Source organism: Tympanuchus pallidicinctus, unplaced genomic scaffold, assembly GCF_026119805.1.
Source record: "Tympanuchus pallidicinctus isolate F22 unplaced genomic scaffold, pur_lepc_1.0 scaffold25, whole genome shotgun sequence".
Taxonomy (NCBI): Eukaryota; Metazoa; Chordata; class Aves; order Galliformes; family Phasianidae; genus Tympanuchus; species Tympanuchus pallidicinctus.
The window spans coordinates 118,836-145,673 of NW_026294742.1; the positions used below are offsets into that span (position 1 = coordinate 118,836).

The window sequence follows — 26,838 nt, forward strand, 5'->3', positions numbered from 1 at the left end:
AATATTAAGCCTGTTCTATGGAAGTGATCCCGGATTACCCTCTGGAGCCCTCTGAGCACAGTGGTGCTGCAGGCATGGAATGACAGATTGACACAGGAAGGCTGGCATCAACACCTTGAGGGGCATCTTTAACTCTGTGAACTGGGAGGCTTAAGCTAATGAGTGGACCAGTGCCATCACTTGCAAAATAGGCTCATTAAAAATGGGGCATGGGGTCCAGCTTTCTTCCTTGCTTATGAAGAAAATGTTCTGTGCAACACAGAGAAGTTGTGCCTCGTGGAGGCTGTGAGGAATTCCAATGTGTCCCTGCTCTGCTGGGGACAAACAAAAGCATGCACTTCTTTGTTCTTATCAGAGGCTTGTCCTCTGGAGGGATAAAGTGTGTGAGAAGTCCTGTTTTCCTGAGAGGTAAAGCTTGCCAGAGGGATGAGGATATGGAAAATCAGAAGACAGGAGCTATTTCCTGTTTTATTTTTCTTTTGCCCAAACTCTGATTAGAAATCATTGAACCAGAGCTTGGAGCAACAGCTCAGCTGTTACTATGCCTGGCTGTGGGCTGAGGGGGGCTGGATGGGTTAAATGTAATGCATTTGTTCAGGTTTATTCCCAGGTAACAGCTATTCACAGCAAATCACCCACCTCACTTCACAGGTGACTGAGGGAAAGGCAAAGTGCGATGTGTTTCAGTGTAACTGAAAGTTGCACGCCTGTTCTGTGTTGCTGTGTCATTCACCACTCCAAATTTTAACCAGGGCTGTCTCAGCCCTCTCTCACTAAGATGTGTGTTCAGATCTCACTACTGTTTTTCATTTGTTTGTTTTTTGAAGGAACTTCTTGTGCCATTCTTAAGTTGATCCAGAACACAACTTTTGCCACCAAATCCTTTGGCAAATGAATCTCTATTCTAGACTTAGATTTGGTTGTCTGGAAATGCAGACAAATTACAAGGTTGAAATTAGTAGCAATAGAGTTCTTTGAAAACAAACTTGTTGCTGATGTAAAAAAGAAAAGACTGAAGAGCAAGTGTATGTTTCTTTCAGAATCTTGCAGGAGAGGTCTGTACTGGTAAGTGATTGCTTTGGGATTGGAATAAAGGAGCTAAATGAGAAAACTATGTGGAAAATGGCATTCTTAAAGAAAATGTCCAGCTGCAAAAATTAATCTCCCTAATCACGCAGCTTTTAGTTCATAATGGAAGAAAATACTTGCGTGGGGAGGAATATTAAAGCTCTGCCTTCCTCGAATTGTGCTGAAATACATATCTGCAGGGGAGCTCCTGCTTTCTGCCCTAGAAGGTCAGAGTCCTGCAGAGCCAACTGGAATTCAGGCTGCAGCCAGAGAAGTGTGGTTACTGTGTTGCAGAAGGTTCTCTGAATGCAGTGTGGAGGACTGTGAGGCTGGGTAATTTTTCTTACAAGCTCCAGCAGCTGGAAGAGACAGAGAAGAGCTTTCATCCCTTGAATCCGTAGCATACACTAATTAATACAAATCTGCCTTTCCTTAGTACAAATTATCTGAGAATCTGAATGCTCTGTGCACGTAAGTAAGCTTTCCAACGCTTGTTTGTCATGAATGGATTTTACAGAAAGCAGAAACAGAGATGCTGTTGTATGACCTTGCCCAAAGTCTTGCACTGTAACTGCTGAGCAGCAGCCTGTGCCAGGTGATTTCCGGTCCTTCCCAGAACTCCAAGGAAGTGTTCAAATAGTTCTCAAAGTGTGAGGTATGTTTTTCCTACACAAAGGCAGCGTGGATAGCCTTGAAACTCTAGGACAGTGTCTCTCCTTGAGCTGATGGGAAGTGTAAGAAATAAATGAGTACTCATTGATTTATCCTGTATTAGATCAGATATAAAATTCTCCTTTGCCTCAAGTGGAGCTCAGTGTGTTCAGTGCAGAAAGTACAGCTCGTAGTGTTGTGCAGGGAACAATGATATTTTCTGTCTGTTTCTCCTACACAATGGATTATGGCAATAGATGTCGTCGTCTTTAAATTCTGGATTCTTATGTGAAAGCAACTGCATCTGCTATTGAGGTAAAAAGGAATTGCTGTGTGTGAGTGAGGAAATGGGGGGAGCACACAACAGCAAAGTGTGATGTTCTCTACAAGCATTGCTGGAAAAAAGGTGTTTATAACTTTGAATGGTGAGGTGAGCCATTTGTTCCTGCTGCCCAAAGAGTAAATTTTCAGGAAGAATGGATTCAGCCTGACCATTTGTGTAGAAATGATGGGGCTGTTGGTAAATGTGCCTCCCGTCTGTGCACTGCTGAGGAGCAGAAGGCAGCCCAAAGTGCATAAAGACAGCACACGTCATTCAGGTGGGGATGGAGGGGCAGGGTTTGGACGAGGTGAGTCACCTCTGTGACTGCTGCTTGCCTCTTGTGGAGCAGAGCATCAGAGTGCAGGGTCTGCTGGCTCCCTGGGCTGCCAGAGGAGGGTCTGTATTCTGGACTTGCTTCTGCCGTTCCTTGATAGAATGTGCTGAGGGGCATGTGGCAAAGCTGTTCTGATTGACTGATGGAAACTCTTGTGATGTTTTTGAACACGAATTACAGTGTGAATTTGGAATTGTATACAACAAGCTCATCTTTCTTTTGAATAAACCATTTTACAAACCAGGTAAATGCATGCCTCCGGGAGTGGCACAGCATCCTGGACAGCTAATGGACTGCTAATGTTCTTTTGAGACACTTGTGCAGCCTGGATTTCCGTGTTGTCGGTGATCAGTACAACCTGCAGTGATGGACTTCTCTGCAGGATCTGTTTCTAGAATATGATTCTATCAGCAGTAGAAGGAAAACAAGCCTGTCCTTAAAGTCTGCAACTTATCTGGCCAGCAGGGCCCTGTTGCCTTCCTCCTCCTCTTGCTTCCCTTAGTGCAGAGAGTGGAGGAGGGACATTGCAAATGGGTGGGTTTTTTGTTTGTTTGTTTTTTTCCTGGTCTGCAGGAATGGATAGCCGCTGGAAATTGGATAAGTACCTGTTTATTGGGAAAATGCTACTACAGGTTTGTGTGATCACAGCACTTTGTGAGGAACCACTGTAGGTTGTGAGAGCATTGAAAGCATTTTGAAGAAAAATAGGTGCTTTAAATGTTAGCTGTCTAGCGGACTTAAGTTATCTTTGATCATCTGGCTTTTGATCTTTGAATTCCAGTGAGTACTTAGAAGCTGTTTGCATGGACTTGGGCACTAGTTTTGCTGTGGAAATGCTGTAGCTAACTTGGGAAGAAATAGGGGATGAGTGAAAAAGGAATGCTTGCCTCGGCCTTGCACACCCTGAGATCTCTGACAGACTTTAGATTGTCTGGTTGCTTTCTTGAATGCTACAGAGGACATTCTCTCCTATCATGGCTCCTGGTTTTACTAATTTGCCTTCAATTAGTTCCAGTGGCAGCATTTTCTCTGTGGCACTTGAGGTGAAGCGCAGCCAGATCACAGGCTGGGATCTTGTCTCCTGAAGTGACCTGGCTCTGCGTTGAATCTGGTCCTTTACTTAAGAGACACTGCGTAACACTGCTGTGGTTAACCTGTCTCATCTGCAAAGTGTGGATGTACTGTTGTGTGGGAATGGGCATCTGGGCAAAATTATTTTATTATCAAGAGCGTCTGGTTTGCAATTCTGTGAATGATTTTGCTTTTCTTACTATGTACCTGCTTAAAATTTATATACAGGGAATTGTTTTCTCTGAAGTGCAAGTTCTGTGCTGAATTGTTGTTTATGCCTCTGAAAGTCTCTTCTCCAATCTAACAACGTTGCATTTTTGCAGCTCCTGCCAGTGCTTCTCTAATCCCTACCTGGCTTAGATGGGTTGTAATGAATGCTTTAAGCAAGCAAAGCAAAACTGCGTCTGAGATGAGCAAGGCGTGAAAATCTTGGAAAGGGAAACGAAGACCCAAAACATAAGGAGATTGTTTTCCCCCTCAGTCAATTTCTCCTCTACAGTTCATTTCCCTGGGTGATGAGCTCCGTAAACTCAGAGGAAGGAGGCTGCTTTTTAGGATATGTTGGGCATCCTTCAATATCGTGTTAGAAGTAGTGGAAAATGTGTTTCTGCTGTGAATCTCCAAGTACATCATCCTCTGGAATCTCATTCATACTGAGAATTCAGGTTTTAAGGCAGAACTGCCTCGGCTGCACTTAAATACTTGCAGTAATGAGGGAGTAGAGATGATATCTGTGATTCAAGAGGAACAGCACTCCATGTTGTCCAGACCTCACAAAAGCATTTTTATCAGGCGATTCTCAGTGTAACTCTGAAAATGTGGCACCTGCAGAAGAGAAACTGTGAGTGAAGTACCAGGAGGCATTGTGGGCTGCAATCAGTGTGTGTATTTTTTCCAAGCCTGCCTTGTTTTCTTAGCCCTGCAGGAGATCGATTTGCACAATGCAGACATTGTGTGTTTCACAGTAGGATGCTTTGTCAAACAGAATCCCTGCACTGTTGACTCTTTCTTGCTGTAAAAAATCATAGTGATTTAGTCTTGAATGCCCCATGCTGTTCAAATCTGAGCGAGTAAAAGCGTATTCAAGGTAAAGCTGACTTGGGTTAGCGTTGCATTATCCCCGTGTCAAATGGTTCCTTCTCCTTTGTCATCACTAGTGCTCTGGCGATGGATATCATCTTTCGTGCCCATAAATTTGTGAGGAGACTAGAGGATGGTGAGGGCTCTGGAAGCTTCTTCGTGCTCTGTGCAAATGACTGTGCTGCTTGGAGGAAGCGGCCGATCCCTTCGCACATCTCTTCCCGGCACACTGCCATCACCTCCCAGCTGTGAGCACAGGTCAGGTGAGGCTGTTAGCTGAGGTGTTAGCTGGAGATGTGTGCATATGGCCCCGTGCCACAGCAGTGGAGGGCTTTGCTTTTCAGACAGGTGGTCCTGGATCTATAAAAGATGTTAAGGAGTCTGAGAGTGTCTGAGCTGCAATTTTCAATCAACAGCTTTCCAGCTCTATCTGGTCACTCCTCAGCCGCTGCAGCTGACTTGGGAACATTTGGCTCAGGAAGCGGAACAACAGTTGGAGACAAACAGCAATTAGTTTTCTCATGGCTTCCCAGGGAACGCATCAGTTTGCTCGCTTTTCCTCTCATTTTTGTGGCTCCTGTGGATTTTTAAGGCCCTGTAGTTGGAGGATATTCAGTTTAGCCAAGCTTTCTTACTGCCAGATTAAAATGAGCCAAGGCAGAGCACGCTGAGTTCACTCATCATAACCGATATGATGTGTCTCAGAACTTCCTTTGCCCTTGGAATCTTCACTGAGGAATCCTGCCTTCTGCTGTCAGCCCCCCTGCGTTGAAATCCCATTTCACCCATTTGGATGCTGTAAGAAGTGCTGTAAAAACTAAACAGGAGCATCTGTGAAGTGGTTAGAGTTGTTGTTGATTGCCTTTTCCTTATTGCCTTCAGGGGATTTAAGCTCGAATTTGCTGGAAGTAGAATTTATGAGCCAGAACACTCCATTTCTGATCCTTAAGCTGGGAAAAGTGTGGTAAATTTGATCGGCCTTTCTCTCCCCTCCAGTGTCTCTGGCTTTTGGTCTGGACCTTGCAGGGCTCTCTCTCTGTCTCTATCATAATTGCTTTTGCATATTGAGACATAGCCTGATTTTTACATGGCTGCTTTCTTTACAGAGAGCAGCTTTAGGATTTCAGTCATCTGCTGCTTGGAGCGGTGCAGCAGGAAGCTGGGCTCCTGTGCTGCTAGCTGGGCTGGGGGCGAGGAGGGCTCTGCGCTGCTTTGCTCTGCTCTGCTGCAGCACCCAGCACGTACCAAAGGTCTGCAGGGCGCTGGAGGTTCTGCTGGCTTTGAGTCATAGCCGGGAGTATCCAGTGCTGCTTTTCTGATCTCATGGCTTGCAAGGAAAGGCAAGTGAAATTGAGGATGCACTGCTGTGTTAAGTGTTCTGATGCTGGGGGGCTGAATGGTTTAGCAGCTCTGTGACTGTCTCTCACACGAGTGTGTGGATGTTGTCAGCTGGGAATGCCTGATCACCTGTATTTTATTCCAACTATAACCGTATTTTTGAGAACATTTGCACCATCTTCAATGGATTTGGGAAGGCTTGTACGCAGGAGCAATGCAGCCCTCTGAGGGATTTCACTGGTTATGCAGACGTGTTCTTCCTCTTGGTAGCTAAACAAACAAGTGCCTGTAGCATTAAGACTCAGTGATCTATCCTGCTGATGGGAATGCTAAAACCTCTCCAGGGTCAAATTGCACTAGTAAGTGGCTGCATGTCTCACAGTGTGATCAGACACAGGTGGAATGACAGGCTGTCAGCCTGCAGTGCTGGGGCTCCAAAGGCAGAAGCCTTACCAGCATTTCCACAGCCTGTCTCCTCCTCCCCATGGGGTGGTCACGCTGGATGAAGAGTGATCAGAGCTTGCTTAGAGGCACAAGGGCTGGGGCATAATCTGTCCCCATGTGCAATGTTCCTACAACACTGGCTGACTATACCTAGCTGGTCACTTAGCTCACTGCTGGTGAGTCACCACTGAAACAGGAAAATGGTGCTGTTGGCTGCACAGCTGCTTGTTTTTCCTGGCACAGAGGGGATTGCTGTCTGTGCAGGACACTGAACAAACCAGAAGCACTGGAAATGTGATTGAGCAGAGGAGCGTTTGCTGAAACTCTCTTGGATCTGCCCTGTCACCCTTGAGTCGTATTGAGCACTCTGCTTTGTTCTGATCTGCTGGCAGGTGCAAACAAGTGACCACATTGGTTTTGATGAATTGAGAAAATGCTCGTAGGCAACTTAGTACAGAGAATGTTGGCATTAGGGTTGGAAAGGGGGAAGAAAGTGACCAAGGCTAATGCCTTTCCTTTTAAATACAAGAGTGGTGATAGAGCCTTATCTCTAATAGCTGTGGAAGGAGAGGCTTCAAAACGCTGAGTGCTAGCTAATTCTGAAGTTCGGTATTTAAGTATCAGCAGATTTTTATTTCATTTTTTTTCCTTCAGGCTCTGAGGGTGACAGTCTGACTGCTGCTAAGACAGTGTCTTTCTTCCAGCCCCAAAAGGAGATCAACAGGATAGCGACTGCAGGCCAGCCAACCAGACAGGATTTCCAAGCAAAATAATGGGAAGCCAGCAGTAGCTCTTCTAAAACCTGGAATTAAAGGGGTGTTTTCCATGTCAGTCAGTGTGGGCTTATGAGCAAGAGCATCAGATGAACCCAAAGTCATGCATTTATTTATTTTGTGAGGTGACAAGATCCTTGTCTTGGCACTAGCATAGCATTTTCAGCTGATGCTTTCTTAGGGGCACATGTATTCCTGCATTCTTCAAATAAGTAACAGTCATGGGAGGGAGGTGATGTTTCCATCTGGTGCCATAAAGGATGTGTGTTAATGCTTGGCATGCTTGCAGTGCCCTTGTTCCAGCTTGTCCGAGGGCAGAGCAGAGCAGTGCCCTGAGTGGGAGGCTGTGAGATGGGCCAGGAGCAGTGCCTGCCTGCTGGCTGAAGCTGGAGAGGTTTGGGCAGGTGTCTGACAGCAGGGTTTGGAACCATGCTGCAAGGGTCAGAGGGGATCTGCAGTGCTGGTAAATTTTGTAATCAAAATCAGATGTGTTTCATCTCCATATGAGGTCAGACCTGATGTAAGGACCGATCTGGCAACAGCCCTCTGACTTCTGGCTTGAAGCTGCCAAACTCATGGTTTAATTCCTTCTTTCTTCTCCAACCTGTGACCTCTCTAGTGCCTGCCAGCAACACCAAATATGCAGGAATCTTTCCTTTTCAAAAAATATTTAAGAGAGCAGTTACACAGCACTGGAGATTGGGGTTTTCCCCTTTCCTCAACAAGCATCTTCCTCTGCTGTTGGCAGCTACTTTTCCCTGGCTGGGACATTGAAGTTTCAATGTGGCAGTGCCGTATTTCAAAAGAACTGGTGCAGCAGAGTCCCACCAACACCACAACCTCTCCTGGGCTTTGTAAATCACTTTCTTTGATCTCAGTGTGCAGCAGAAAGACAGAAGAATATTGCTGTGAAATTACTGAATCTTACTTGTTCTCTTGCTATTGCTGTGTCTTCAGGCCAGCCGACATGCACCCAGTTACCATTGCGTTTGGCCAGCTGCATCCAAGCTGTGCTCCAGGGCTGGCACCAAGATGCAACGCATGCTTGGGCTGCAGAGACCAATGGAGGTGGAGGGCCATCATTGAGGAAGCTGCCTCTCTGCAATAGTTGAGGGGGCTTCATTGCAGGGAGCTCATCCTCTGCAAAGAAACTGGCCCAGATTGCCCGGGGCTGAGCTCTGCAGAATGTTATGAGTTGGCATTGTGTGGTGGGGAGCTCAGCTAATTTGAAAGGAACCTGAGAGCTATAGCCATGCAGGTTTGTTGCTGAGATTCTTGCTGCTTTCTCAGGTAAGCAAAGCACTTCCTCTTTGCTTCCTGCTGCTGACCTTGCAGCTTTTCCAGGGAGCTGCAGGCGGCTGTAGCTGGAAGGCAGACCTGGCTGGGTTGCAGCTCTGTCAAGCATCTTTCCAAACTGCATCAGGAAAATCCAAAGGCTCTGCTTTGGGGAATCAAGATAAGGAGCATGTTTTTAAAATGCTGATGTTGTGTTGATACTAAAGCATCGTGTTTGAACGTTAACATTTTAACTTGTCAAAATCATGAGGTGTTCATTTCCCTTTTTGGAACAAAAAGAGGAAATGCATTCATGTAACAGGATGTGTTTAAAAAAAAATACAAACCTTTATCTGAGGGATTCTGATGTTGTCTCTTTCCTTTTTTGTTACTTCGTTAAAAAATTATGGGTTATAAAAGTGTGCATACATTTCATGTCTGGCCTTTCTCCTGAGTCAGAGCCTCGGGCACAGCTTGTCTCTTTTTTAGTTGGGTTCAACAAAAACTGTAGTGTGTTTGGTTTGGTTGGCTTTTTTATCCGTCCAAAGTGAGCTGTTGAAACAGCTCACTTCTTTAATTTCAGTTACAGAATAATCTTATCTCTGTATTTCTAAAGCCCTGGTTGCTGTAAAGTGCTTGGGCTGGCACGATCATAGGGCACATCCCTTGCTAAAAGTTGAGTAATGTGAGGCTGTAGGAGATCCTTCTGTTGTGGCTTTGGCTTCCCCTTGTGGTTTGGAGGTAAGATCACAAATTGTGTGAAGCAGGCAGCAATTTGGCTGAATGCAGAAGCTGAGGTTGTAATTCTTAACAATGTTTTCCTAATGCAGCCTTCCTCTTCTGTGACTCCTGCTGATTATAAATGCTTTGGATCCAGCACTGCAGTTCCAGTTTTGTTAGAAGAAGCAGAGCCTCCTCTGTTATGTGCACTCACACTGTGCAGGTGCCTGGTTCTGGCTCCCTTGTGGGAGCATGTGGACCTTCCCATGAAGTCTATGAATTGTTCTCATCCCTGTTTTCTTTGAAGCCTCTTACTGTTTATTGTCTTTGATTTTACTTAGGAATGTCCCATTGTCCCCAGCAGGGAGGAGCAGGAAGGAAACGTTCGTGTGAATCCTCGCAGCTCAGCAGTTATTGAGTGCATAGCAGGCTGTTACCTCAGTGCTGGCTTTGCTCTCTGAGAGCAAGAGCTGTCTGGAAGCACAGCGCCTGCTGGAACAAAGCAATTCCCTGTGATGCTTTGGCTCTTCTGTCATTGAGTTTAGCTTGTGCATTGGTGTTTTTAAGTGTTTGTGGTGCAGATGTTAGCAAGTATATAGCGGTCCTGTAAACAACCCGGAGTTTAAATTGTATTCCATATAAGAAGATAGGCAGCACAGTCGATAAGAGGCAATAATGTATAAAAAGTGGCTTACCGTGCTGAGGGACATCTGCTCGTCGTTTGTGCAAATTCAGCTCCCTGTAGCGTGGCGGATGGCAGCACAAAGTGAGCTGGTGTGTGTGCTGCAGGAATTCACTGCCTCCTCAGATGAAAGGACGGGAACCCGCAATTGTTTTCTAGCAATAACAGGAAGAGGCAACATGCATGTTCTGAAAGCTTGTGTGTGTTACCTGGGAAGCTGGAGTGGCTTTGTTTGTTGAGGCTTACAGCCAGCGAGTGCTGTGAGAATTCAGCAAGACAAAGAGCCCGAGGCTGCTGCTGTGTTCTGACTCAGTTCTCCTGCACCTGTGCTCTGTTGGAGATGCCCTGTTTTTCCCATGCAGCAAACTGATGGTAAATTGTTTTGGGGCTTCCTTGTGGCTGTTAAACTCCTTTGCATAGCATCTTCTGAAAACAAGATGGACTCTGGGATGTTTTGAGTCTATAGGATTTGTTGTGGGATGCTTCAACTGGCACAGAGATGAATTGGCAGCCAAGCACTAACAGCTGTGATTCTGCTGTTTCTCACCTCTGAGATGTATGGCTAGGAGCTAAATCAGCTGTGTGTTCTAGGCAGCTTCCGGCTTTCTTTCTCCCAGATCGGTGATCCTGGCCTTGCAGAGACAAATGCGTGTTCATGGCTCAGCACCTGAATAAAAGGAGCAGTTTCTTATTGACTGCATCGGTGGGGAGTGAAACAGTGAATCAGCTGGAGGTGAAGCTATGTGGCATTGTAGGCACTTGGAAGAGGAAATGCCATCATTGGTGCTAACAGACTGGACACCGTTAGGATCTGCCTGCATTCTGGACATTGCTGCTTTTGGCTGCTTTGGCAATTTGCCTGCCTTGTGTGCTGTCCTGGGACTTGGGACTGGGCTTTGGGACTGAAGGTACCTTTAGGGCTTGTGTTGACGAAGGGTTGCCACCTTTTTTTCGTGTTTTCATGAAGTTGCATCTTCTGTAGCAGGTGAACCACGTGGTTCAGCTGATGGAGAGCTATCCTGGAGAGGATTGATTCTGAGAATCTTTGAAGGTACCAAAGACTCTTTGCCATCCTATTTCTGTACTGTTGGTTCATGCTCTCAGGAGCCGAGTTACTGAGGGAGCCAGCATGGCAATCTGATGCTACAACCAGTTCCATGTACTGGATCCCCAGGACAGCTTTGGTGCTGCTGGGATCTGCCATCTTCCATGGTGCATATACAGCATTGCTGGATTCCTGGTTACTTTTCCCTTAAACTGAAAGCGTGAACCTGTGTCTAACAAAGTTTGGGTAACAACGGGTATGCAGTCCAGATGGATGGTAAAAGAAATTGAAGTGGTATGGCACTGAGAAATGCAGTGCTTGAAATGAGAAGACACCAGTTAAATGGTGAAGTGCAGCAATCAGTGAGAAACTGCAGTGTGGGCTGCTTTGTGCTCTTGCTGCTTGCACAGGGATCAGTCCCAGCAAGGGCGATGCTCGCACATTGAGCCTGAATTGCATGTCTGTGGACTTGTGCAGCACGCTTTGGAAGCATGCCCAGCTCCAAGAGCCTTGGTCAGTAGGCACTTCTGTGTCGGTGTCCAGCTCCAACTGGGACGCTTCTGTCCCAGGGAAAGATCCCTAAAAGTATGCTCCTTGAAGAGAAGTGATGTACACACTAGTCAGGTTCTCTCAAGGCATTGTGAATGAAGATGTCCTGCCTCCTAATTCTCAAATCCCCTGCACTTCTTTCTTTGCTTGCCAAGGGAAATGCTACTAGTCAATGCAACTCCTCACACCAGCAGATTGCATTTTGCTGTCCTACAATGAGTGTATGGGGTATGTCAGCAGTGTGAATGGCATAGTTAGCTATAGGAACGTTTTTGCTGAATTACATTACTTGCCCTGCCTTCCATGCAGTTTGCAGCTCTCTGCTAACAGGATGTACTTACTAAAACAGCGCTGTGTAGACAGCATGGCAGCCAGCAGTACCACCAAAACCTTCCTCAAGTTTCTAAAAGAAGGCCCTCTTAAGTCAGGTGAAGATGCGTGGCTCTGGATTCTAACTGGAGCCATCTGAAGCTGCTTCAATGAAACACTGTAAACAGTGTGTTGGATCTGGAAAGCAGAACGTCTGCAGAGCAGGCTAATGAGAGCCAAACTGGGAAGGTCGGAGGCAAATGTAAGAGTTAGCCTGTAGCTAGCTAGCTGGTAGGAGGTTAACCAGTTGGATCTTTATTTCTTTATTTTTATTTCTTTATTTCATTTAGTAAAACAAATGCAAGCACTGAAGATCAAGCACTGAAAATCCTAATTGTCTTCAGCTTAGCTTAAAATAGGCTGGCTGGGAAGGATGGCTTTTCCCTGGTTCCTGTGAGCATGCTCTGTTCCCCATCCCCTCCTTGCCTCTGCCCTGTGCTCCCAAAACAGCTGCAGGAACCCGCCTGCCCCTCCTCCCTCTGAATGAAAGAAATTTGTTTGCCCAGAGAGCATTTAGTTCCCCTAAGTAGGGAATTTGTTTTGTGAAGGGAAGGGTTTGGGCTCTGGAGAGTTTATGCTCGCTCTTCCTTTCTTTTTGTTTTTCATTTTTTATTGTAATGATGACATATGGAAACTATTTATACAGGAGCATGCTCCACTGCACTGAATGGAAATGTTGGAGTCCCGGCAGTGTCATTCCGGATGCCTTGTGTAAGCAGCCAGCTGGTTTTGCTTTTTCTTTTTTTTTTTTTTCCCCGTCTTTCTTTATTTCCCTCCCTCTTTCCCATCTCAGGGAGCACCAGGGATGAGTTGCAGAAGTGTGGAAGGAAGCTCTGCCATCTGTGAGCAGCTCCATTTGCTTGCCGTCATGCCCCTCACACCGTGAACTTTGCCAACCTCTATATTCTTTTTCTTGCTGAGGGAGGTAGGGGAGAAGTCTTGCTATGATGAGTCAGCGGTGTCAGCACTCTGACTCTCTTCCCGTTAGTTCCTCATGCTGTCTGGTGAGCAAATCCTGCTACATGTCAAAATTAGAGAGCTTGGTGTGCAAAGCCTTGCTTTACAGCTGCACTCACACTTAAAATCCCCTTGTCCAGCAGTGGAACGTTCAAATATCCTCCTCTAGGACGGCAGCGGGGAAGCACTTCAACCGAGATCTGAGCCACCTTCCTCAAAGGGAGGGGAGAACGCGTGCAGTTCTGCAGTGAGCATGGAAAATGCTGTCCCATAACTGAGGACTGGCTTTGGGACGGAGGAGCCCCGGCGCTGCCTTGCCTCTGCTCCCCAGCTCCGACACGCAGTGCTCCTGTGCCATGGCTTCCATGCCTGCCATCTACCTTGAGGACTGTGGGAGCCCCGTGGAGAGATCCTCCTATCTCACTGAGTTCAGTACTAATGGTAAAGCCGCTGGGGATGTCCTGCAGCACAGAGCAGGGGTTGTATTAGTCTGTGTCATTGTTATCGTGGGAGCAGCTGAGGAAATTAGCTAGCTGGAGGGCTGCCAAGCAAACAGTCAGAGATGATCTTCAAATTTATTATTATTTTTTATTATTTGTTGCCCAGATGATGTTCTTGCCTCGGGGGTGCTGGAGCAGCCTTCTGGTACCTGATGGGGAAAGGAGCTGATCCTCAAAATGCAGCTATGCACTGGAATGCTTTGCCAATATGCTGTTTGTTCTCTGTGCCTGCAAAATGCTGCTGGTGTAGACAGGAGAGACAGGAGGAGGGTGTCTTGTCTTCCAAAGCTTGCTTGTTTGTTTGTTTGCTTCCAACTTCTATCTCTGATAACTGTTTCATATTTACAAACTTGATCTGGCTGGGCCATCCCTTCTGTGTCAGCTGTGAGTCTTCTGTATGTTAAGCACAAAGGGATATCCTCTTTTTTTTGTTGTTGTTTTTTCTTGTGGCACAGTTTTTCCTTGAGTTAGTCCTTCACAAAGCCAGCTTTGTCTCTGAAAGAATTATTTGAAGATTGGAGGTGGCTTGGCAGCTTTTGGTAGGTGCAGCATCCCAGCGTTTTGTTCAGTACTGCACAACTTTGTAGATTTGCTCTGATGTCCTTAACACTTGAACGTGTTCCAGTAACACAGTGGCACAGTTGGTAGCCTGGTTTGCACGTCCCTTTTACCTGGAAGAGCTGGTGTAGCCAAGGTGTTGATTCCTTGCTGCCTCAGTACCTTTTGAATCGCAGGAGATGCTGGATTCCGCCGTGTGCTCGCTGTTCCGAGGAGCTGTGCAGGGCCTGGGCTCTGCTCCTGCAGCTCCACCTGGCAGCCCAGGCCGATTGGAGCAGGCAGCTCAGGAGCTGTGGTGTCATGCTTCAGAGCTGCTCCAGTAGTGCTATGCTGGCATAGATGGCTTTGGTGCAATGGGAGGAGGCTGTGCTGGCACCTGTTGCCCAGCAAAGCGTGGGGACGTTGGGCAGCAGTGGGCTGCATTGGAACATTGAGACTTGCAGTGGTGTTTTAGAGAATGGAGAAGGCGAGGAAGAGAAGCAGGCTTAATGCTGTGCGAGTGTCAGCAATCTGCTCACAAGGCTCAGGTAGGAGTGAGCTTTGTGTGACGTGTGTGGGAGAGGCAGCTGTGATTTGCATGCGCAGGGCAAGCAGTGCTGTTTCTATTGATGTGCGTGCAGTTTTGGGTGCAGACCCTAGTAACTCCTGAGGGCTTTCTAGAAAGCCAGAATCTCTTGGTTTAGCAAGGATTATTTTATCATAGAAAAGAGGTGCAGCAAATCCTCAACATGCCTTCAGGAAAAGAATCTGTCACTTTTGTTTACTTCCATAACACAAACTATTTCATCACAGCTTCTGTGCTTCTAAAAGGGGGAAATCAGCACTTTTTGCATGTCAAGGTAATTTGAGACGTTCCCTCTTTTGGCAACAGGAGGCTATGGAGGATGGGAGTGCATAAGAGCGAGACCCTGTGTGGTCTGGGAGCTGTTGGGTTTGGGACCTGAGTGCAGGGGCAGCCCTTCATATAGAGCCCTAGAGCTGCAAAATAAAAGTTCCCTTCCCAGAAGAAGAAACAAAATGATGCTACCTTTTTGCATGATACATGATGACTGTAGCATTTTTGGCTTTGTTTTCATGTGTCTTAATAGCACTGAGGCTGTAGAACACAACACTAGCAAGTATTGTGGTGTTTCTACACCTGCCCTGCTTAACTTTCCTGGAAAGAGCACTCAGTGTGCTTGGCAGTTGCTTTTTTGCAATTGAATTGTATATTTAAAATGGAATTTTTATTTTTGGAAGTCTTGTTCAACGAAGCATTGCTTTATAATGCATCTCTTAATTTAAAATAAATCTGAGATCAGATAAATCCATTTTTTGTCTTTTTTTTCTTTCATCGGAAGGATACCGGTACATTTACACCAAAAGGAGGATGCAAAGATGCACTGTTTAACTACTGTGGGGAGCTCTGACAAAATGGGATGTTCTGAAAATACCATGCCACTGCTGTTGGTGTGCTGTACAGCCTCTGTTCTTAGACTGGTTTCCCATATTGTCTGTAGTCCTGTGCTCCCTTCTTCGCCAGTCCTCTTGCTGTTAAATGCAAAATCCAGCATTTCTCTTGCAAGCTGATGTCTACTTAGTGGTTGAACATCCCCAGAGACCTCTGTTAGCTTATTTGTAGTTTGATTGTTGGTTGTATTTTGTGAATGTGACAGCACAGATCAGCTCCTGCCTTGCCAACTTAGTGGGTTTTATGGTGGTGTAACTGTTAGTGGGCAAGGGAAGAGCTGCTGGTGTCATCTGTCTGGAATTCAGTAAGGCCTTTGACGTGGTCCCCCACTAACATCCTTCTCTTCAAATGGGAAACATGGATTTGATGGGTGGACTCTGATGGATGAGGAACTGGTTTGAGAGCATACCCAGGGAGTTGTGGTCATAGTGGTCATAGTGTGATGGCTCAATGTCGGGATGGAGGTCAGTGATGAGTGATGTTCCTCAGGGGTCAGTACTGGGACCAGTGCCCTTCCACATCTTCATCAATGACACTGACAGTGGCATCGAGTGCACTCTCAGCAGTTTACAGATGACACCAAGCTGTGTGGTAAGTCCACACCAAGGGATGGGATCTTCAACAGAGCCAAGTGCAAGATATGCAGCTGGGTTGAGGCAATCCTCCCTACCGATACAAGCTGGGGAATGAAACAATGGAGCACAGCCCTGCTGGAAAGGACTTGGGGGTACTGGGGGATGGCAGCTGGACATGAGCCAGCACTGCGCCCTTGTAGCCCAGAAACCGACCGTATCCTGAGCTGCATCCAAAGCAGTGAGACCAGCAGGGCGAGGGAGGGGATCTGCCCCTCTGCTGTGTGCTGTGAGACCTCCGCTGCAGTGCTGCGTCCAGATGGGGAGTGCTCAGCGCAGGAGAGACACGGAGCTGTTGGAGCACGGCCAGAGGGGCCACTAAAATGCTCCAAGCGATGGAACACCTCTCTGCAAGGACAGGCTGAGAGAGCTGGGGTGTGCAGCCTGGACAAGAGAAGGCCAGTATCTAATGGGGCTGTAAGAAAGAAGAGGACAAACTATAGCAGAGTTTGTTGTGATGAGAGAAAGGGAAATGTTTTTTAAGTAAAAGAAGGTAGATTCTGGAGAATTTTGTGGGGTGACCTCATTGCAGCCTTTCAGTACCTAAAGGGAGCCTACAAACAGGAGGGGAATCAACTCTTTGAAAGGGTAGATAACAGCAGGACGAGGGGAAATGGTTTAAAGTTGAAGGAGGGAAGATTTAGGTTGGATGTCAGGGGGAAGTTCTTTACAGAGAGAGTGGTGAGGTGGTGGAACAGCTGCCCAGAGAGGCTGTGGATGCCCCGTCCATCCCTGGAGGTGTTCAAGGCCAGGTTGGATGGGGCCCTGGGCAGCCTGAGCTGCTGTGAAATGTGGAGGTTGTTGGCCCTACGTGTGACAGGGGGTTGGAGCTTCATGATCCTTGAGGTCCCTTCCAACCTGGGCCATTCTGTGATTTAGATTGGATATAAGGAAAGTCTTCTACAGTGCAGGTGATTTGGTACTGGCACAGGCTGCCCGGAGGGTGGTGTATGCTCTGTCCCTACTGACACCCAAGGCCAGGCTGGACAGGATGCTGAGCAGCTGATGGAGCTGTGGGAGACCTGTGCATTGCAGAGGTGTTGGCTGAGGGAGAAGCCTTTAAGCGATTCTATATTCTCCTGTGCCAGGAGACCCACTTATGGCATTAAATAGGATTCTGTCTTTTTTGATGATTTTCTAGGGGCACACACAACTGGACGCAATCTCGTTCTAGGAGGAATTGGTGTTGATTCCCTTGCTGCTTCCAGCTGTCAGGCAGCTCAGCCCCCAGCACTGTTCTGCAGCAGAAGTTCCCAACACTTTCATTTTTTCCTTTAAAAAAAGGGTTGTGGCTCATCAGTCCATCTCCTCTTTGATTGGGGTACAACCTGAGAAGAAGCTGGTGTTGCTACTCAGCATTCTCTTCTTCTTCTTTGCAAATGGAAGCTGGTTTCCTGCGACTCCTCATCCCTCACCAGCAGGGAAGCAGCAGTGCTGGGCTTCTTCATGAGCACATCTTGGTCTGTGATATCTTTCAGGACCTTTGTAGCTGTCAGAGTGCTGAGTCCTGGAGTGTCTTTTAAAAAAAAGTTCCTGTTGGAACAGTCTGTTATTTCATGTACAAACTGCCAGTTTTCTTGGCTTTTCTGCCATGTCTTGATGCTTTTATCTTGTCCTGCTGCCTAGCTATTTTGTATTCTCCCCAATCGGTCTCTACTCATTTAATTGCAAACCAATTTTTCTCTTTTTCTCTTTTTGTATTGCTGCAGATGGAGGTAGCTATGACATTATTAACGATGCATCCAGCCCTGCTGCAGGGGACTGCTGTGCACAGCAGAGCTCTGCCCAACACAACTGGGAAATGAACTACCAAGAGGCAGCAATCTACCTCCAGGTGAGCCCTGATGCTTGGTGTGCAGTGCAAAAAACAGTCTTCTGAAGTTATGATAGTTCTTGATTTTAAGAAGGAGAGGGCTTCAGTCTCCAGGTTAAAAAAAAGAAATAAATAGATGTTTTAGAAAGGAGTCTGCTCAAAGAATGGGAATATGCCAGAGTGTACCTCGAAGGGTTTGACAAGACACTTGGGGACAACAGAAAATGGTGGTGCTGGCTCTCTGGCCATCCTTCCTTCCTGCTCCTCTTTGTTCTCTTTAAAGAGAGTTGCATAGCAACTTTAGGTGCTTTGGACCCAGCTGGTTTTGTTGCCTGAGCTGCCGCAGGGTGTCTGATGTTTGCTCCTCCTAGCTCCTACCCTGCAGAACTGAGGACTGTCGCTCCCCCGACGCTTTGTAACCTCTGTGCTAAGGGCCTTGGTAACACTTCAGCTTGCAACGGAATGGTAACCCCAGCCTCTCCTGGGCTTGTGTTTAAACTCATGATTATCAGAGATGCTCTGCAAAGCTTCACTGAGTTGCTGCAGTATCTGATGTTAATGCATGCAGCAGGCTCCGCCATTCAGATGCAGGTTAGTCTTGCTGCTGCCTTGACCGATGTCCATAATGACAGTGTCCTTGAAATGGAGTAAACATAACTTTAAAGTATGCAGACTGTTTATGTGAACCAGTAGCTGCAGGCAACATCTGAATAGGAGACTTTACTGCCCAGCCACATTTTTAATTGCTTGGCTACCAAGAGGCAGAATTTAGACTGTTTTTTCTTTCTGCAAATGTGTTTTTTCAGGCATGAATAAGAATGTCCTGCTGATCTAAGCTAGCTCTCCCTTGGAGTGCGAGGCTTGCACTGGATGGAGCTTGCTGCTGCTTTTGTCCTGCCCAGTCTGGCTCCCTGACCTGGCAGTGTTTGTTTGCTGTTACTCAGAATGTGAGCTTGCCTGTGAGATGCCAAAATGAGAAGCATTTGAAACCATCTCCTGAATGAATCTTGAATACCTCCCTTCTTAAAGGAGGTCCTGTTTCCTAGTCTTGTTTCTAGTCTCATTTGCAATCCGTTACTCTGTTGCAGTAGTAACTGTTTACTGTCCTTACAGTAATTGCTTACCTGGAAATATATTTAAATAAATATGTACATGAAACCTAATGAGATTCAATAAGGCCAAGTACAGGTACTGCATTGGGTTGGGGCAATCCCAGGTATTTATACAGACTGGGGAAAGATTGAGAGCAGCTCTGCGGAGAAGGACCTGGGGTTCCTGGGGAATGGGGTGAGTCAGCAGTGTGCACTCGCAGCCCGGAAGGCCAGCTGCGTTCTGGGCTGCATTAAAAAGGGGCGGCCAGCAGGGACAGGGAGGTGATCGTCCCCCTCTATCGGCTCTTGTGAGGCCCCATCTGCAGCGCTGCATCCAGGCCTGGGGCCTGGAAGGACGTGGAGCTCTTGCAGCGAGTCCAGAGGAGGCACTGAGATGAGCAGAGGGCTGGAGCAGCTCTGCTGTGAGGAAAGGTTGAGAGAACTGGGCTTGTTTGGCTTGAGAAGAGAAGGCTGTGGGGAGACCTCATGGTGGCCTTCCAGTGCTTGAAGGGAGCAGATAAACAGGAAGGGGAATGGCTGTTTGTGAGGGTGGGTGGTGATAGGACAAGGGGAATGGTTTTAAAGTGAGACAGGGGAGATTTAAGTTAGATATTAGGAGGAATTTTTTTCACCCAGAAGGTGGTGAGGCACTGGCACAGGTTGCCCAAGGAGGCTGTGGATGCCCCATCCCTGCAGGCATTCAAGGCCAGGCTGGATGTGGCTCTGGGCAGCCTGGGCTGCTGGTTGGCGACCTGCACGCAGCAGGGGGTTGGAACTGGACGAGTACTGTGCTCCTTTGCAACCCAGGCCATTCTATGACGCTTCAGGATTGAAAAACATCTCAGCTGTGAAAAAGTGATCTCTTAGGACAGTTTTCAAGAGCCAGAAAGTTTCCTTTAAGTAACAGAAGCCCCCTGGCTTGAACCATTGGCTCAAGAAACAAGCTGCTGGATGGTTCTACGTGAAAAAACTTGCTCTAAATTCTAAGCAAAAGAAGTTTTTTCATAGAAGTGAAAATAGTGATAATGCAGCTATTTAAAATCAGCTGCAGACAATTTGTTCAGATGGAATATTTGTCCCCTTCATATTAACATCTCTTATTAAGAAGGAGTGACATATCAGCATAGATACATGTTAATTTTTTGTGGAGTTTGTCTCTCTTTTCAAATTCCTTTACTGCCTGTTCTGAAGCTTGTTTTCACGCAGGCATCCTACAAGGGCAGGATAAGGAGCAGAGCAACTGTCAGCCATGTGCTCTAGAGCTTATCTTGTGTTTTTGTGTTCTGTCCTGGAGAAGTTTAATCAAAGAAGGCTGCAGACGTGTGGAAGTGGTTGCAAGTAAATTATGTGCGGTGTTTGTGTTGTGATGTAGACTGAAGTTTGCCTGCCTTTATGAAGCCTTCCAGGGCTGTGCTTGTGTTTGAAAAGACTTGAGGGTTTCCAAAATGGAGATTTGTGGATATTGATGAGTTTCATTGCTGAAATGTGCTTATGAATGGAGGGGGATACCCCGTGCATCTTTAGTGTTGTTTAGTAAGCAGACGAATGTCAGGCTGTAAAGTGGGAAAACTCTGGGAATTAGGTAAAGTTAGGTAGAAAGCTCTGGTATAGTACTGAGTCACTAACGCTGCTCTCTTTTCTTTTATCCCTACTGCCTTAGGAAGGAGAAAATAATGATAAATTCTTCACACACCCCAAAAATGCCAAAGCACTTGCTGCCTACCTCTTTGCACACAATCACCTTTTCTACCTAATGGAGCTGAGTGCAGCGCTGCTTCTTCTGTTGCTGTCTCTCTGCGAGGCACCAGCTGTTCCTATACTCCGTCTTGGCATCTTTGTAAGTACTTTGGGGGCATAATTTAGAATTCTGCTTGTTTTGCAGGGATAGGTAAGAGTAAAAGAAAGTTTAAAAGGAGAGGAAGAAGGTAGCAGTAGCAAGAGAACCATCTGGCCTGTTCTGCGAAATGGCTGACAGCAGATACGCCAGACAACAAAACATCCTGTTTTTTCTGTTTTCATCTGAAGTGCACAGACCAACTTTGAAAGTGATACTTTTCAGGTCACCAAGTTTGTGGCAGATCTTAACTTCTGTAGCTATTTAGCAGCCTTTTTTTCTTTTTTTTTCTCCTTGAGAAAGCTTAGGAATGTGTGTATGTTTTGATTAGGGTGGCTTAATGGAATGTAACAGGGGCAAGTGTAGAGTCTGGACAAGAGCAATCCCAGATACCAGATAGGTTGGGGACTGACCTGCTGGTGAGCAGTGTAGGGGAAAGAGGCCTGGGGGTCCTGAGGGACAGCAGGATGACCGTGAGCAAGCACTGTGCCCTTCTTGCAGCCAAGAAGGCCAGTGGCATCCGGGGGTGTGTTAAAAGGCCTGTGGTTAGCAGGTCGAGAGAGGTTCTCCTCCCCCTCTGCTCTGCCCTGTGAGACCACATCTGGAATATTGTGTGCAGTTCAGGGCCCCTCAGTTCAAGAAGGACAGGGGACTGCTTGAGAGAGTCCAGCTCAGAGCCACACAGAGATGATAAAGTGGAGCATCTTCCTGACGAGGAAAGGCTGAGGGATCTGGGTTTCTTTAGCATGGAGGAGACTGAGGGGTGACCTCATTAATGTTGTAAGTATGTAAAGGGTGAGTGTTGGGAGGATGGAGCCAGGCTCTTCTCACTGACATCCAGTGATAGGACAAGGGGCAGTAGGTGCAAGCTAGAACATAGGAGGCTCCTAGAACACACTGGTTCTCAGCCTGGGATGAGTTGCTAAACCTTCTCACGTCCCCTCCTCCTGCAGTTGTGAGAACTCTTTTTAACACATGTGTGTTTAACTTGAAGTTTGATGTCTAACACTCAAAAAATACAGTTTTCAAGAAGGAATGGACAAACCGTGGTGTGTAGTATTGGTCCACAGCTGCTTCACAAGGTACCACTGTCAGGCACAGTGCACTGTTGTTCCTGGAGAGAGAATCTACATCTGCTTTTGGAGCTGCTAGTGGCATCCTGAGCGTGTGTCAAGATGTAAAAGAGTTTGACAGCCTTTAGATCCAAATGTTCCTCAAAATGTGTCAGAGCTGCATAAAAGCATTTGAGTTTTGAGCTATGACTAAAGTGAAAGTTGTAAGAAATTTCTTTGTATTGTATATAAATATATACATGTATGTATATATATATAAAAATGTATTTGTGATACATTTTGCATGTCTCAACAGAGAAGGTGTTCTTCCCTGCTGCATGCCTTCCCCATATTTTTCCTGAGCCTGATCAGGACACAGTCTGTGGTTATTTGCAACCACAAATTATCTCTGCAACTGTATTTTGTGCACTTCAGCTAAAAATTTGCATGCTTCTTGGAGAAAGAAGAGGCAGAAGCATGGACTCTGTGCTTGTAATTGGAAGCTCTGGTTTAAGCTTTGCTTTATTTTAACAGGTCCATGCAACCCTGGAGCTGTTTGCATTAATGGTGGTAGTCTTTGAGCTCTCAATGAAGATGAGATGGCTGGGCTTCCACACATTCATTAGACACAAGAGGACTATGGTGAAGGTAAGTTCACAGAACTGTGGAATCATAAAGGTTGGAAGGGACCTCTGGAGATCATCTAGTCCAATTCCTTCTAAAGCAGATTCCTTGCAGCAGGTTGCACAGGAAAGTGTCGAGGTGGGTTCTGAATAGCTCCAGAAAAGGAGACTCTGCAAACTCTTTGGGTAGTTTGTTCCACTGCTCTGTCATCCTCAAAAAAAACTTTTTTCTCATGTTCAAATGGAATCATAGAATCCTTAAGAGTTGAAAGTGTCCTTTAAAGGTCATCTGGTCCAACACCTCTGCAATGAATGTGGATATCTACAGCTTGGTCAGGTTGCTCAAAGCCTGGCCCAGACTGTCCGTGAATGTCTCCAGGGATGGGGCTTCCACCACATCTGGCAGCCTGTGCCAGTGCCTCGCCACCCATCACAAAAGATGTTTTCCTCATATCCAATCTAAATCTACCCTCTTTTACTTTGAAACCATTTCTCCTTGTTCTGTCACCCCGCTGAAGAGTCTGTCCCCTTTTTTCCTGCAGCTCCCCCTTAGAAAATGAAGACCTCTCTCAGATCTCCCCGGAGCCTTCTCCAGGCTTGAGGTTCTCACACCCCAGCTCTCTCAGCCTGTCCTTGCAGAGAGGTGTTCCATCCCTTGGAGCATTTTAGTGGCCCCTCTGGCCATGCTCCAACAGCTCCGTGTCTCTCCTGCGCTGAGCACTCCCCATCTGGACGCAGCACTGCAGCGGAGGTCTCACAGCACACAGCAGAGGGGCAGATCCCCTCCCTCGCCCTGCTGGTCTCACTGCTTTGGATGCAGCTCAGGATACGGTCGGTTTCTGGGCTACAAGGGCGCAGTGCTGGCTCATGTCCAGCTGCCATCCCCCAGTACCCCCAAGTCCTTTCCAGCAGGGCTGTGCTCCATTGTTTCATTCCCCAGCTTGTATCGGTAGGGAGGATTGCCTCAACCCAGCTGCATATCTCGCACTTGGCTCTGTTAAACTTACAAGGTTCTACTGGAGTCACTTCTCTCTGTCCAAGTCATGATGAAACTTCCTGTGTTCTAGTTTGTGCCCATTACTCCTTGTACTGCTGCAGGACACCACCAAAAAGGGCCTGGCCCCATCCTCTTGACACTCTCCCTTTAGAAATTTATAATTGTTTATAAGATCCCCTCTCAGCCTTCTCTTCTTCAGGCGGAACAGCCCCAGGTCTCAGCCTTTCCTCATAAGGGAGATGTCACAGGCCCCTCATCATCTTTGTGGCCCTCCACTGGCCTCTCTCCAGCAATTCCCTGTCTGCTTCAAACCAGGAGCCCAGAACTGAATGCAGTGCTCCAGGTGTGGCCTCCCTGGGGCAGAGCAGAGGGGTGGGAGAACCTCCCTCATCCTGCTAACCATGCTCTGTGCATGGTATTGCCCTTCTTGGCCACAAGGACACACTGCTGGCTCACAGCCAACCTGTTGGCCTCCAGGACACCCAGGTCCTTGTCTGCAGAGCTCCCTGCCAGCAGGTCAGCCCCTAACCCTAACCTGTACTGTTGCATGTGATTATTCCTCCCTAGGTGTAAGAGCCCTACGATTACCCTTGTTGAACCTCATTTTCCTCTTATCCCCCAGCTCTCAGCCTGTCCAGGTCATGTTGAATGGCAGCACAGCGTTCTGGTGGGTCAGCCACTTCACTCAGCTTTGCACCATCAGCAAAGCTGCTGACAGTCATCTAATTGATTGTCAGTGATCCTCTGTCAGCATCTTTGGGAATCAAAGCAACCACAGTAACTGTTGGCCTTTACTGTAGGAGTGCAGCATAGAGATGTGTCTCAGCTGCCAAATGATTCTTGTGAGGTTTCCAAGCTCTTGGAGACAGTTCCCACCTTGCAAGTGCCTAAAGAAATGGGTGATCAGTGAGAGCTTTGTCTTTCCCAAGGGAGACTGCAGCTGTGCCTCTCATTAAACCCCTTTTTTGCAGACTTGTGTGCTGTTTGTACAGTTCATAGAAGCCATCGTGGTGTTGGTGCGCCAGACCTCGCACGTCCGCATAACGAGAGCTCTGCGCTGTATCTTCCTGGTGGACTGCCGCTACTGCGGGGCAGTCAGGAGGTGAGTGGTCAGACCCCTGGGTTCCCTGCTCTTGTGGAGGAGGTGGTGAAGGAAAAGCATGCTGGTCCTGCAGGCAGGCAGGCAGCTTGGGGAAGAGAGGTGTCTTTCGTGAGCAGTTCAGTTCTCAGCAGTCTTCTGTAATTGAGATTGAAACGTCCCTGCTGCCTTGCCTGTATAGGGAAATTTCATAGGTAGTAACTTTGGCTCTAGTTGCAGAACACAAGCTGATGTGTGCTGTCCTCATCAGCATAAGCTGCCTCATGGAGCACAGCATGTGAGTGGGGATGCCTTGCCTCTGGCTCCTACGTTTGCCTTTTAAACTGCTCAGTGCATTACAGAGGTAATGTCTTGAGTCTGGAGAAAGAAAGCTGACAGTGGTAGTCATCACTTGCAGTACCTGAGCTGACTGCAAAGGGGAAGAGAAGTAGCTTGGAGTCAGTCTACCTTGCTATTTTTAATCCTTGGAGGAGGAGTGGGAGGAAGGTAATTCTCAAGTGTGTTTTGTTGTTTTTTTAATCAAATAGAGGATAAAATATGCAAGTTTTAGTTTATTGATGTTTTTTCCATTTGCAGAAACCTGCGTCAGATCTTTCAGTCCCTCCCACCATTTATTGACATTCTTCTCCTTCTGCTTTTCTTCATGGTGATCTTTGCCATCCTGGGTGAGTTGTATTTATGGAAGTATGTGTTTTTGATGCTCTGTCAACTTCAGTAAGTTTAGTCTGGACTTCCATGAAGCATACCAGTTACAGTCCTATCTTCAAAATATTTGTTTTCCTAAAAGATCAGTGAAATGTCACTTGTTAATATGTCTCAGTAAATATGAAGAAGACTTCCCAGATATTTGAGGAAAGTGGGCCTGGCAAAGAGTAGAGTCAAGACCCTGAACTTCAGGAGAGCAAACTTGCAGCTCTTTAAAGAAATTATAGAATGAGATCACCTGGGAAAGTGTCTTCAGGGACGTAGGAATGGAGTAGAGATGACAGTTCTTTATGGACACCTTTCTGAGACCACAAGAGCTCTCCACCCCCTGCATAAGAAATCAAGCAGGAGAGGTGGGAAACTGCATGGCTAGGCAAGAACCTGCTGATCAAGGAAAAGGAAAAGTACAGGCAGTGGAAGCAGAGATGGGTGGCCTGGGCAGAGTACAGGTTGCCCAGTTGTGGATACTCCATCCCTGGAGGCATTCAAAGACAGGCTGGATGGGATCCTGGGCTGCCTGATCTAGTGGTTGGCATCCCAGCCCACAGACTGGAACTAGATGATCTTGAAGGTTCCCTCCAAATCCAGGAGAATATCCCTCCTGGATATTCAGGGATGGGACCAGGGAAGCCAAGGCACAGAGTAGGTTGGATGGTCACATCCAAAGGGTTGTGGTCAGTGGTTCTGTGTCCAGATGGAGGCTGGTCATGAGTGGTATCCCCCTTGTCTTGGGACTGATGCTCTTTAACATCTTTATCCATGACACAGATGACAGGATTGAGTGCACCCTCAACAAGTTTGCTGATGACACCAAGCTGAGTGGTGCAGTTGACACAGTCAGAGGAAGGGATGCCAACCAGGGCATTCTGGGACAGGTTCTAAAAGTGGGCTCATGGGAACTTAATGACATTCAACAAGTCCAAGTTCTGGGTGTTGCACTTGAGTTGGGGCAATCATAGAGTCATAGAATAGCTTGGGTTGGAAGGGACCCCAAGGATCATCGAATTCCAACCCCCCTGCCACAGTCAGGACTGCCAACCAGATCTGGTACTAGACCAGGTTGCTCAGGACCCAATTCAAACTGGTCCTGAATGCCTCCAGGGATTCACAACCTCTCTGGGCAGCCTGTTCCAGCACCTCACCACTCTCCCTGTGAAGAACTTTCCCTTCACATCCAGTCTAAACCTTCCCTCTTTGAGCTTAAAATTCCAGATAAGTGTACAGATAAGTACAGACTGAGAGAAGTCCTCGAGAGCAGCCCTGCTGGGAAGGACTTGGGGGTTCTGGTGGAGGAAAAGCTGGATACGTGCATCAGTGTGCTCTGGCAGCCTTGAAGGCCTGTCTGGGCTGCATCAACAGAGGGGTGGCAGTGGGCAGAGAAGGGATTGTCCGCTTATGCTCTGCCCATGTGGAGTATTGCATCCAGGCCTGGGGCCCCCAGTACAGGAAGAATGCAGAACTATAGGAGCAGGTCCAGAAGAGGATAATGAATGTCCCGGGGGGCTAGAGCACCTCTTCTATGAGGAAAGTCTGAAGGAGCTTGGCTTTTTCATTCTGGAGAAGAAAAGACTCCAGGGAGACCTCACCGTGGTTTTCCAGTGCTTGAACGGAGCTCATCTAAGACAGGAGAAGCCAACTTTTTACATGGTCTGATAGTAACAGAACAAAGGGGAATGGTCTTAAACTAAAACAGGCAAGGCTGAGGTTAGATGTTAGGAAGACGTTTTTTACAGAGAGGGTGGCAAGGCACAGGAACAGGCTGCACAGAGAAGCCATGGATGTCCCATCCCTGGAGGAATTCAAGGT

The 26,838-nt window shown here is 47.1% G+C and overlaps 1 protein-coding gene across 4 annotated transcripts in view; it reads left to right on the forward strand.

The window, feature by feature from the left end:
• Positions 1-26,838, forward strand: part of TPCN1 (two pore segment channel 1) — a 48,356-nt gene that overhangs the window by 2,118 nt on the left and 19,400 nt on the right. For 2 of the 4 annotated variants that reach the window (XM_052689386.1, XM_052689383.1), the window contains exons 2-6: positions 17,528-17,652; positions 20,383-20,559; positions 22,143-22,256; positions 24,200-24,330; positions 24,904-24,992. In XM_052689386.1, the coding sequence (XP_052545346.1) occupies positions 17,528-17,652; positions 20,383-20,559; positions 22,143-22,256; positions 24,200-24,330; positions 24,904-24,992 (636 nt within the window). Of the gene's footprint in view, positions 1-2,989; positions 3,008-12,975; positions 13,120-17,527; positions 17,653-20,382; positions 20,560-22,142; positions 22,257-24,199; positions 24,331-24,903; positions 24,993-26,838 lie in introns of those variants that run through there. The other 2 variants (XM_052689385.1, XM_052689384.1) reach the window with 2 other exon arrangements.